Source organism: Astatotilapia calliptera, chromosome 17, assembly GCF_900246225.1.
Source record: "Astatotilapia calliptera chromosome 17, fAstCal1.2, whole genome shotgun sequence".
NCBI lineage: Eukaryota > Metazoa > Chordata > Actinopteri > Cichliformes > Cichlidae > Astatotilapia > Astatotilapia calliptera.
In genome coordinates this window covers 37,958,987-37,971,896 of record NC_039318.1, presented here as the reverse complement: position 1 = coordinate 37,971,896, position 12,910 = coordinate 37,958,987, and the positions used below count along the sequence as shown (strand labels likewise).

The window sequence follows — 12,910 nt, the reverse complement described above, 5'->3', positions numbered from 1 at the left end:
TGCTATGTAAGGGGAGACCAGACAATTGGAGAGAAACCTGTATGTCCGGCGGGAAAGGTGCCAGTGAAGTAAAACCGATTAACATTTAAATCAATTAAAAAAGCAAAGAAAAAGAAACGTAAAGAAGGGTGTGTGTGGGGGGGGGGGGGGGGGGAGGGGGGGACGGACAACAATACCTGCGGCTTTTCTAAAATAAAATAAAAAGTTAATATAAGCATAAATGTTTGAACAATTGACAATAAAAATCTTGTTGGTCGACATACATTTAAGGGCATGAAGTGTTCCTGCCTGTGTGTGTGTGTGTGTGTGTGTGTGTGTGTGTGTGTGTGTGTGTGTGTGTGTGAGAGAGAGAGGGGGGGGGGGGGGGGGAGGTGGCTTTTCATCCGAAACCCACTGGCACACTTTTAGAAAGCACTCAGTCCATTCTTCCTTGCCACCTTTCCTCACCGCTTCCTCTTTGTTTTTCCCTTGCATCTTGTCTGCTTCTCTCTCTCTCTCTCTCTGCCACACCCCTTTGTCTCTCTCTCTCTTCTTTTGTTGATCAGGAAAGCAAATTAGCTGAGCCACAGTTTCCCTTTAAATGTGGTCAATTTCTTAGACAGCCTTGCTTAACAAAACCATGAATTCTTTCACTCACTTCTAATAATACTTCCTTCACCTCACTTTTAAATAACTCTCTTTACTCACTTTTCGCGGATGACACCACAGTGGTTGGACTCATCTCAAGGGGGGATGAGTCGGACTACAGAGATGAGGTCAACAGACTGACTGAGTGGTGTTCAGTTAACAACCTCCAACTGAACACCACGAAAACTAAAGAACTTATCTTGGACTTCAGGAAGGGCAGAGCAGACCCGGCCCCACTTTACATTCACGGGAGCTGTGTGGAGAGGGTACACTCCATGAGGTTTCTGGGCGTGCAGATCTCTGATGACCTCTCCTGGACTACAAATACCACGGCGGTGGTAAAAAAAAAAAGGCCCAGCAGCGTCTCCACTTTCTGAGAGTGCTCAGGAGGAACAACCTGGAGGAGAGGCTGCTGGTGACATTTTACAGAGCCACCATAGAGAGCATCCTAACGTACGGCATAACAACATGGTATGCAGGGTGCTCAGCTGCAGACAGGAAAGTACTGCAGAGGGTCATCAACACAGCCCAGAAGATCACTGGCTGCTCTCTGCCCAGCCTGGAGGTCACTGCAAACTCTCGGTACCTCAGCAGAGCTGGCAATATCATCAAGGACTACTCTCACCCCAGCAACCAACTGTTTGAACTATTACCGTCAGGCCGACGGTACAGGTCACATAAAACCAGGACAAACAGATTCAGGGATAGCTTCTTTCCCAGAGCTATCACCGTAGTAAATAAGCACAAAAACAACTGAACCTATTCCATACCGTCACTGTCATTATATTATGCTGCTATTCATACTGTCATCATATTAATGCTGCTATCCTGTATATATTGTACATACTATTGTTTGAGTACTTACGATTGTTTTTTTTGTACTTTTTATATTTTACATTTATATTTATTATTGAAACTTGCACCAAGGGAGTGGCACTCCAATTTCGTTGTACTCTGTACAATGACAATAAAGGCTATTCTATTCTATTCTATTCTATTCTATTCTATTCTCACCAAGCATTTTGCAAGCTAGATTTTACACTGGTTAACTTGAAAGGTCAAATTCTGAAAGTGTCTTGGTTTGAATATCAATGACAGGGGCGATCGTGGCTCAAGAGTTGGCAGTTTGTCTTGTAATCGGAAGGCTGCCGGTTCGAGCCCCGGGCAGTCTCGGTCGTTGTGTCCTTGGGCAAGACGCTTCACCCGCAACGGTGCCCTCTGACCACCACCTGTAGGCAACCTACTGGTGGTGGTCAGAGGGCCCGGGGACGCCAGTGTCCGGCAGCCTCGCCTCTGTCAGTGCGCCCCAGGGTGGCTGTGGCTACAATGTAGCTGCCATCACCAGTGTGTGAATGTGTGGATGACTGAATGTAGTGTAAAGCGCTTTGGGGTCCTTAGGGACAAAGTAAAGCACTATACAAATTAGGGCTGCCACGATTAGTCGACTATCAAAATCGTCCACGACTGATTTAATAGTCGACGCGTCGTTTGAAGCTTTGTAAGATCCCAAAAGACGCAGGAATAAGTAGCAGGATTTAAGAGTGTAATAACGGACTGAAACAGAAGATGGCAGCACTGCATGTACAAGGATGCCAGCTGCCGTTAAACACCAAAGAAGAAGTAGCTCTGTCCCAGAATTCATAGCGCGGCCCAGCTATGAATGCCGCCATTCCAACAATGGCGGCAGCTACTTAGTTTTAATATTACTCTTATTGTTCTTTCTGGGTCACAAAATAAACGTTTAACATATTTTCAGGCGAGAATGTAGCTGTGTAAACCTCAAATATCTGCTCAGTTTATCAAGACACCGCATATTTTCAAAAGCGCTCCGACGTTTTCGGAGACGTCTGTTACCCACTAGCTCGATAGCTAGCCGGGGGCTAGGCTCACTAGAGCCGGTGAGAACACCGGACTCCCAGCAAATCGTTTTCAAACCCACCGCCGTCTTTCACTACTCAGGTTAAAAATGATATATAAGTCACTAAGATAACTTAAAATGTTATTGTTTGGCTTTTTTCAGTGTTTTATTTGTTCCTGAGTAAATCGGTTTGGCTGAGATTAAAGTTATAGTTTTTACACAGCTGAATAAACGTCAAGCAGACAGCTGATTATCAGAAGTGTGAGATGCTCGAGAATTTACTCCTGTGTCCTGTTATATTTTAGATAGCAAGGAGTTTATTAAACTTCACCGAAACAATCTGCAAATTTCATTAAAATTTAATAAACTATCATCTTGTCTTTATTTTTAGTTAGCACAGACCTTAAACACTTAAAGCTGTAAGCTAATGATAGTTATATAAGAGCAGATGCTGCTGGTGCAATAAGCTGTACTTTTTACGTCCAATGGATGATGATCTGATTAATCGGTAGTCGTTTGTGGCAGCCCTAATACAAATACAGGGCATTTTACCATTTCAGATGACCCCTCCAGTTAATGAGAAGTCATAAGCACAGAACATTCAGTTCAGTTAAATTCAATTCAGACTCATTTATACAGTCATCCTTCAAGACAACAATAATCTAAAAGAGCTTAAATACGTTAGTTTGTGAATCTGAATACTCTCTCCATCTACTTAGCATTTATCCTCCAGCATCATAAGGCCCCGTGGCTGCTGTTGCTATGTAACTAAGCCACTCAGCCAGTTATAATTTAAGTGTCCCTGTTATCCAGAAGCCCCATTTAAATCCAGATATTTTGCTTTTTTGTTTGTTTGTTTTTTGCACAAATCTTCTTAAGTTACAGTGAAAACAGATGTCATACACAAATAATATTCTCCCCATCTTAGCATTTTTTTATGTTTGATTTTATTTTTAATTTATTTTATTTTTTTGTCCTTTTACATCATACAGAGCTGCTGTGTAAGTTGCCATGGCTGTTGTTGCTATGTAACTACTTGTAAGGAGTCCAAGGAGGCAGGTGACAGCGAGGTGGGAGAACATACAGAAACCAAAACCCAGCAATCCACGAGAAACCGGAAGGACTGGCAAATCCACTCATGCACGGTTATAATTTACATCTCCTTTTCAATTCAATTCAATTCAATTCAATTCAATTCAATTCAATTCAATTTTATTTATGTAGCGCCAAATCACAACAAAAGTCGCCTCAAGGCGCTTCATAGATTCAGAGAAAAACCCAACAATCATATGACCCCCTATGAGCAAGCACTTTGGCGACAGTGGGAAGGAAAAACTCCCTTTTAACAGGAAGAAACCTCCGGCAGAACCAGGCTCAGGGAGGGGCGGGGCCATCTGCTGCGACCGGTTGGGGTGAGAGAAGGAAGACAGGATAAAGACATGCTGTGGAAGAGAGACAGAGATTAATAACAGATATGATTCAATGCAGAGAGGTCTGTTAATACATAGTGAGTGAGAAAGGTGACTGGAAAGGAAAAACTCAATGCATCATGGGAATCCCCCGGCAGCCTATGCCTATTGCAGCATAACTAAGGGAGGATTCAGGGTCACCTGGTCCAGCCCTAACTATATGCTTTAGCAAAAAGGAAAGTTTGAAGCCTAATCTTGAAAGTAGAGATAGTGTCTGTCTCCTGAATCCAAACTGGAAGCTGGTTCCACAGAAGAGGGGCCTGAAAACTGAAGGCTCTGCCTCCCATTCTACTTTTAAATACTCTAGGAACAACAAGTAGGCCTGCAGAGCGAGAGCGAAGTGCTCTAATAGGGTGATATGGTACTACAAGGTCATTAAGATAAGATGGGGCCTGATTATTTAAGACCTTGTATGTGAGGAGCAGGATTTTGAATTCTGGATTTAACAGGAAGCCGAAACAGGAGAAATCTGCTCTGTCTTTCTAGTCCCTGTCAGGACTCTTGCTGCAGCATTTTGGATCAGCTGAAGGCTTTTCAGGGAGTTTTTAGGACTTCCTGATAATAATGAATTACAGTCGTCCAGCCTGGAAGTAATAAATGCATGAACTAGTTTTTCAGCGTCACTCTGAGACAGGATATTTCTAACTTTAGAGATGTTGCACACATGGAAGAAAGCAGTCTTACATATTTGTTTAATATGTGCGTTGAAGGGCATGTCCTGGTCAAAAATGACTCTAAGGTTCCTCACAGTGTTACTGGAGGCCAAGGTAATGCCATCCAGGGTAAGAATCTGCTTAGATACCATATTTCTAAGCTTTTCAGGGCCGAGTACAATAACCTCAGTTTGATCTGAATTAAGAAGCAGAAAGTTAGCGGCCATCCAGGTCTTTATGTCTTTAAGACATTCCTGCAGTTTAACTCATTGGTGTGTGTTATCTGGCTTCATGGACAGATAGAGCTGGGTGTCATCTGCATAGCAGTGTAAATGTATGCTATGTCTTCTAATGATACTGCCTAAGGGAAGCATGTATAATGTAAAGAGAATTGGTCCTAGCACTGAACCCTGTGGAACTCCATAATTAACCTCAGTGTGTGAAGAGGACTCTCCATTTACATGCACAAACTGGAGTCTATTAGATAGATATGATACAAACCACTGCAGTGCAGTACCTGTAATACCTACAGCATGTTCTAATCGCTCTAATAGGATATTATGGTCGACAGTATCGAACGCTGCACTGAGGTCTAGCAGGACAAGCACAGAGATGAGTCCACTGTCAGAGGCCATAAGAAGATCATTTGTAACCTTCACTAAAGCTGTTTCTGTGCTGTGCTGAGCTCTGAAACCTGACTGAAACTCTTCAAATAAACCTCTGCAGATGATTTGTTAGCTGTTTGACAACTACTCTTTCAAGGATGTTTGATAACCTAATTTCCCACGGGATTAATAAAGTATTCTGATTCTGATTCTGATATGAAAGTGTAATGGGGAAGGCTTTAGGACCCAGGGGACCCAATGGAGGGTATAAAAGAGGAAGTAGCAGCAGGTGTTCTTGATTTCCACTGACAAGCGGCTGTGAACAATGGTTGTGTGAGTAGGTGAAGAGCCTGAGAAGTTTTAATTGTCTGCTACACAAACTGTTGTTTTAAACCTCTACAGCAGAGGTTCGAGAAGTGATTTTAGAAGATAAGCCAAGATAAGCCAGGTGTGCAGCAAACACAGTTGTCTGCTGCAGGGCAGGCTGCACATGTGAATTTGTCACTGTTTTTTCCTCCTTTTTGTTGCATTTTTGGTTTTAGTAGGGTCACCTTTTAAAACTGTTTTTTATGCCGGGTTTGTTTTTATTTCTACTGGGCTGGTGCAATATTAGTTGGGCAATGTGCAATCCCTGAGCTGGGCTCTTACCTTAGGGGAAGTAGGTCTTTTTAGAGGTGCTCCGTGTGGATTTGCAGTGAATAAGTTTTATTAAGAGTGATTTTAGTGCCACCGATTATTGCCTGAACTAAAACACTTAGTGCATGCGATAAGTGTTCTGTTGGGCTCGTATTTATTTGGGGTGGATTTGTTTCTTTTAAAGCAACGAGCATCTGGGACCACCGGGGTAAAGCAAGCCCTCAGGTGATGGCTGCATTGCTGGCAGGTTGCACCAAGACTATCTTGTGGTCGTTAGTGACCTTTCCCATTTCGATGTTTTAGGCCTTTTGCAAACCCTTTGTGTTCTTTTAAAATAATAAATTTTAACATATCTGACTGATATTGACCCTCTTGTCCCGTTTATTCTGGGCTCGTTCCTGTGAGAGCTTTGGGCCTGAAAGTTTGCACAAGTAGTATAGAGGCCCTTAGCGGTTATTCGGTGGCTTTTACTCGCTACAAAAGGAAGGTTGGAGATTGGCCTATAATTAGCTAAGACTGCTGGGTCTAGAGATGCTTTTTGAGTAAAGGTTTAACTACAGCCAGCTTGAAGGCCTGTGGTACATAGCTGATCATTAGAGATAGGTTGATCATATTTAAGATTGAAGCATTAATTAATGGCAGGACTTCTTTGAGCATTTTGTAGGAATGGGGTCTAAAAGACACGTTGATGGTTTGGAGGAAGTAATTATTGAAGTTAACTCAGAAAGATCAATTAGAGAAAAAGAGTCTAACTTAACATCAATGGTACTAAGAGTAGCTGTAGATAATATTACATCTGTGGGATGATTATTGGTCATTTTTTCTATAATGATAAAAATGTTATTAGTGAAGAAGTTCATGAAGTCATTACTAGTTAACGTTAAAGGGATGGTTGGCTCAACAGAGCTCTGACTGTTTGTCAGCCTGGCTACAGAGCTGAAGAGAAACCTGGGGTTGTTCTTATTTTCTTCAATCAGTGATGAATAGTAAGATGTTCTGGCTTTGCGGAGGGCTTTCTTATAAAGCAGCAAACTATTTCTCCAGGCTAAATGATGATCCTCTAAATTTGTGACACGCCATTTCCTCTCCAGCTTACGAGTCATCTGCTTTAGGCTACGTGTTTGAGAATTATACCACGGAGTCAGGTACTTCTGATTAGAGACCTTAGTTTTCACAGGAGCTACAGTATCCAGAGTCGTACGTAGTGAGGAGGTGAAATTATTAACAAGATAATCGACCTCTGTTGGAGTAGTGTTCAGATAGCTGCTCTGCTCTGTGTTGGTACAGGGCATTGAAGATGATAACAGTGGGTGGATTATATTCTTAAACTTAGTTACAGCGCTTTCAGAAAGACATCTACTGTGATAAAGTCTACTCTCCACTGCTGTGTAATCAATTATTGTAAATGTAAATGTTATCAGGAAATGATCAGACAGCAGAGGGTTTTCAGGAAACACTGTTAAATGTTCAGTTTCTATGCCATATGTTAAAACAAGATCTAGAGTGTGATTAAAGTGGTGGGTGGGTTCTTTTACATTTTGACAGAAACCAATTGAGTCTAATAACAGATTAAATGCCATGTTGAGGCTGTCATTTTTAGCATCTACATGGATGTTAAAATCACCCACAATAATTATTTTATCTGAGCTCAGAACTAAATTAGATATAAAGTCTGAGAAATCAGACAGAAACTCTGTGTAAGGCCCAGGTGGACGATAGATGATAACAAGTAAGACTGGTTTCTGAGTTTTACAGCTGGGGTGGACGAGGCTAAGCATCAGGCTTTCAAATGAATTAAAAGTCTTTCTGGGTCTTTGGTTGATTAATAGGCTGGTGTGAAAAATTGCTGCCACACCTCCCCCTCGGCCTGTGCTTCGAGATTTCTGGTAGTTAGAATGACTCGGAGGTGTTGATTCATTTAAACTAACATAATCATCCTGCTGCAACCAGGTTTCTGTAAGGCAGAGTAAATCAATTTGTTGATCAATTATTAAGTCATGTACTAACAGAGACTTGGAGGAGAGAGACCTAATGTTTAATAATCCACATTTCACTGTTTTACTCTTTGGTTCAGATGTGGATACTGTATTGTTCTTTCTTTGTAATTGTTTATGTTTAAGTTGTTTGTTGATGGTTTTTAGTTTGTTTTTTGTCTGTTTGGGAGCTGACACAGTCTGTGTGGAGATGGGTTTTTTTTTTGGGGGGGGGGGGGGGGTAGCAGGAGGAGAGAAGCTGCAGAGAGGCGTGTAAGACTGCAACTCTGCTTCCTGGTCCCAACTCTGGATAGTCATATTTTGGGGGGTTTAATAAATTTGTCCATATTTCTAGAAATGAGAGCTGCTCCATCCAAAGTGGGATGGATGCCGTCTCTCCTAACAAGACCAGGTTTCCTCCTTTAAAGTCTATGATGTTACGCAAGAGCACTGTTTAAAATAAAGAGCACAGTACTGTGACTCTTCAACTGTGCTTCTTAAGCCCTTACCATCATGTGATTTAAATCTCATCTCCTGGACAAAGTAAATACTCCTGCCCTCTTTACTCATATGGATTCCTGTTTGATTGAATCCATTCTGACTTTCTCTTTTGTGTGCAGGTACAAGTCAGTGAACCTAAGAAGCAGACTAAGAGACTGCGAGTATAGTCAGAGTGTGCAGCAAAATGGCCTTCGTCACCTGTATAAGGCTAGAGGGCCCAGTTTATTCTGGCTGATCCTAACAACACCTTATTAGAAGAGTCTGGGTGTAGACACAGTATACTGACATGCAGTCTTTAAAATAATTCATTATATTCTTAATGTTAATGTTGCTCAGTCCTGTATATTTATTATCTGTTTATTGCATTTGCTTGACTGTTGTGTGATTTTGTATGACAAGAATAAAGATATTGTGGATCTTTGATTTCAGTGATTGCTGTGCACCCATCATAAATTAGATATTTCTTATGATACAAAGATAAATTTTCCGCTACACTCAGATCTGAAAGGATTTAAAATACCAAAAACACCTGAATGACTTTGTGTTATGAAAACCCTTTTTTATCCCTAGTTTTCAATTTCTCACCTTTCAATCTGAAGTTTTCAACTTGGTGTAAACTTACAACAAAAGTCAAAAGAATTAAATAGTCCTTCAGTTTCCTGAAGCCTTTACTGCAGACACTAATAAACATTGGCGCGTGCAGGAGATACGTGCGCCCACATGATGACATCAATCTTGGACTCTAGCTCGGATCAATAGTGGCTGATGGTTTTCATAATGAAACTCAATGAGTGAGAGCAGATTGCCTGGTCAATGGTTTAGGGAGGGGCTAAATTGTGTTGTTTTTAACAATTGGTTGTCCGGTCAAGCTACTACCAGGTGGGGGTAAGAATAAGCCAATAGGCGCTACTTGGGGCGTGGCCTAGAAAAGCGTCGGTGCCATCATGCTAGCTGAAGAAGTCCTGTGTAAGTAGCTTTGCGAACTCGTGTACTGAGCGTTTTGGTGTCTTGGCTTTTTTATGCGCGTAGTGTCATTTTTTCCACAGTCACTGGGAAGTAAAATGGAAACAGCAACTTGTGTTTGAGGACGGTGATTTTTGCTTTCGAAAAGGACGTAGGACAGCGGTCTCGGTTTCCTAGCCTGTAAGCTAGCGCGGCCATCACGACCAGAACAACACACACCAAGTCCACAAGTCGGCGTTTGGCAGTTGGACGTTTCTGCCACCATCATGGAGAAGGTAGTTCGCATACCCCATGTTTATTACTGTGGTTTAAGCTGTATAGCTGGTGTTATAAGGCATACAGTAATTGTAAGCCAGCTAACTGATTCTACCGGCTAGCTGCTAGCCACACCTGCTCCTCCTGTTGGTATTCAAGGCCAAGCCGGCATCGATTTGTGCTCTGAGCTGCTCAGCTCTATCCTGCCCATTTGAAACCTCTTGATGGACACTGTGCGATATTGCATCCACTTTGAAGGTTAATGGCGACGTCGAAGGGCGGCAGGTTTGTTGTCGTGAAAGATGAGGTAACGCCCTGAATGCTGTATCCAGTCATCTGCAGGGACCTGTCACCTGCTCAGCAGCATCTGCATTAAGAGGAGCACACCTACGCTCATGTCGGTGGTGATGACTTACACTGTTGCTGTCAGCCGACACGAGTAAACTACAGCAGTCTGACTGCTGAAAGTCAGATGATTTCAGACTTGCGATCTTTGGATGTATGAAGTTGAAGATGAAAGACAAATGAAATGAGAGCTGCAGAGTCTAACGGTCACCTCACCTTCTTTCCACAGGCTGATTTCTTGAAAGGACTTCCTGTCTACAACAAGAGCAACTTCAGCAGGTTTCATGCAGATTCAGTTTGTAAAGCATCTGTAAGTAGCCTTTAAAATCACTTGATGCAGTTCTTTAAAGGTTTGTTCATGTCTAGAAGGCACAGCTCTAATTCACAGCCTCTTTCTGATCTCTCGTATAGAACCGCAGGCCCTCCGTGTACCTACCAACACGCGAATACCCCTCTGAACAGAGTAAGTACAGTTGAAACTGTAAAACTGCTGTGGTGATGTTTTCAAATGCTTACTAACTGTGGCTAAACTAGCACCCTGTGTAATGTGTTTTGTATGTAAAACATCTTGCCTGTGTTTGTTTACAGTCATTGTTACAGAAAAAACCAACATTCTCCTGCGTTACCTCCACCAGCAGTGGGACAAAAAGGTGAGCGTGTGCAGTTCTTTCATTTCTCTCATTTGGCAGAGACCACATCCTCAACTAGGGTTAGGGCTAAGAGTTGACAGTATTTCTTGAAAGAGAATGGCAGATGAAATAAAGATTTAGATTTTAAACTGCAGTTTGGGGAAGGCCTCAGTAAAGAGTGGCAACAGGTACTAATGCAAGAACCTCAATAAATGCTGTGTATAATGTAGGAAGGGAAATATATTGATGGAATTGGCAGGGCCGAGTATGAGCTGCGGTCCCACTCCTGAAATTCAAAAGTCTTTGTAAGGAGTCTTTATTATGTCTCAAATAATCACGTGCTATGAAGCAACTGTTCATCTGTGCTTCTGTCACTGACGTGTTGAAAGAGAGCGAGGCTGTGATTTTGCTGATTCCTGTGTAATCCTGTGTCAAACAGAATGCAGCAAAGAAAAGGGAACAGGAACAAGCTGAGGGTGACAGCCCGGCGCCCCCGAGGAAGATCGCCAGGACAGATAGCCAAGAGATGAACGAGGACTCATAAGTGCGCGTCGTGTGTGTGTGTGTGTGTGTGTGTGTGGGTGGGTATACATGTGTGTTTGCATCAATAGGGTATAGCCAATATAAGCAAAACCATAGGATAATCCCTCCTGCATGCAGACTTCCTGGTTTTTCCTGGACTAGAGCAGGATGTCTTTCCTGGCATGAAGTTAAGTCACTCCAGAGAGAATTGCGGGAAATTCCCACTCACAAAGCCGCCATTTACAGTGTATGAAAATAACGTTGGTAGAAATGATCTCAAGTCGTGGAGGCGAAATCATTACTGGTGTTTTGATTGTGTTGGCTCTTCCCCATGTGGGCCAGTACACATGTATATGTTTGTGTGCATGCTGAGCTGTGAGTGCGGACTGCGAGTGGATGGTAGGATTAAGATGAGACGGACTGGACAGAAAATGTCAGACACTACTCTTAAAAATGTAACTGGTACAAGACTCGTGTAGCCTCTCTGTCGTCCGGACAGTCTGTTCTGATTTGTGAGTATTTTGTTACTGTTTTAATTTTATTTTATGATGTTTTTGTTGTTGTTTGTAAATGGCAATGAGCTTCCTGCCAGCCACAGTGCCCACCATCTCAGTTTCACTGCCCACTCTGCAACCACACGGGGGCATTGCGACTTCTTTTCCACACTGTTTGAATCGACAGAACCAAGAATGCACTGTGAAGAACAGCACAAAGTAGAAGCGACTCTTCCGGACCCCCACCTTTTTAAACGTGTGGCTTCTTTTGTTTGTTTTATGGTGAATATATTAATATCTGTGTTCTATCCTGGGACTCGTGCTTGTAGGATTAATGTTGTGTCGGCGTGGCTGAGAAGCAGCGTCACGTCTAGCACCTCCCTCTGGCTGATCGAGGCGAGTAAGAAGGGGATTCTCTCTCTTTAAGTTTTAGCAGATCTTTCACCGAAAGATGTGAAGAAAAAGAAAGAGCTGTTACGTCTTAATAGGAAAATACAGAAATGTGAGATTTCATTTTTAGTCGCGCAACTTTGGCAACAGCACAGACACTAAAGAGAAATGTCTATAGTAACGTGTGGGAAAGGGAAAAGAATGCATAACGTGTGTAAATAGTTACAGTAGCTTATCCGATTTAGTATCTGTGTGTCTGCCTTTTTGTAAAAGACTACAGAATAAAGTAGAGAAGAGCCCCAGTGTCCAGTGGATGTTATCTTGCCTTGCATGTTACTGTTTCAGTGGCTGGATGTTATAATCCTGGACCAGAAATAAAGTGTTTGGGGGGGGGTTTTTGTGTGGAAGGTATTAGCCGAGAGGCCTTAAGACTCGGATCCAGCTCAGGGCCCGGGTCAGCGTTACTGCTCGTCTCATCTTTGTGACAGCTCCGGATGGTTTTTATTTTATTTTTCTCCCTTCTCGATGGAGAGCTGGCTGCTGTGAGCGTTTAGAGTATTATACTTTCAGCCATAGAATGCACAATAAGCATGCACAGCAAAGTGCAGCTGCCATCCTGCCTTGTTCCTTGTATGAGATTCAGTTTGTATTGGTGTCCATGCACCCAAAAAAAAGCTTTTCTTTTTCTGTCCTTTAAAAAAATCGTTCTTATCACTCCCCGGCTGAGTCACGACGTAACCTCCTCTTTCCTGTTTTGTGGGTCGACGGTGCGGTCAGTCATCTTCATATCTACACTGTAAATACCCCGTCTTGTTATTTCAAGTATAAAAACCTCATTATGCTTCTGCTCAGACTGTTCTACACCACCCGAAGCCTTGCCCCACATGTGTTAGATCAGATGTTCTTTTTAGCTTTGCTGAAATAAAACTGGATTAAAACACTTTTGGTTTGTGGTACTTCAAAAATGTAAAGAAGCGGTTCACAACACAT

The 12,910-nt window shown here is 42.4% G+C and overlaps 1 protein-coding gene across 3 annotated transcripts; it reads left to right on the top strand.

The window, feature by feature from the left end:
- The first annotated feature begins 9,205 nt into the window (after nucleotides 1-9,205).
- dda1 (DET1 and DDB1 associated 1) lies at nucleotides 9,206-12,858 on the top strand. 3 transcript variants are annotated; one of them, XM_026146454.1, is made up of 6 exons: nucleotides 9,206-9,288; nucleotides 9,434-9,560; nucleotides 10,115-10,195; nucleotides 10,297-10,348; nucleotides 10,474-10,535; nucleotides 10,954-12,858. In XM_026146454.1, the coding sequence occupies exons 2-6, from the start codon at nucleotides 9,552-9,554 to the stop codon at nucleotides 11,056-11,058; spliced, it is 309 nt and encodes a 102-aa protein (XP_026002239.1). In that variant the 5' UTR covers nucleotides 9,206-9,288; nucleotides 9,434-9,551; the 3' UTR covers nucleotides 11,059-12,858. The 3 variants fall into 3 exon arrangements, with proteins under 3 accessions (XP_026002239.1, XP_026002238.1, XP_026002237.1); XM_026146453.1 differs by having other exon boundaries at nucleotides 9,369-9,560; XM_026146452.1 differs by having other exon boundaries at nucleotides 9,206-9,560.
- Nucleotides 12,859-12,910: the final 52 nt, after the last annotated feature.

Coding starts and splice junctions, on each gene's coding strand:
- dda1 (XM_026146454.1), top strand. Junction 10,349..10,473: donor CGAATACCCCTCTGAACAGA/GTAAGTACAGTT, acceptor GTTTGTTTACAG/TCATTGTTACAGAAAAAACC. Junction 10,536..10,953: donor ACCAGCAGTGGGACAAAAAG/GTGAGCGTGTGC, acceptor TGTGTCAAACAG/AATGCAGCAAAGAAAAGGGA.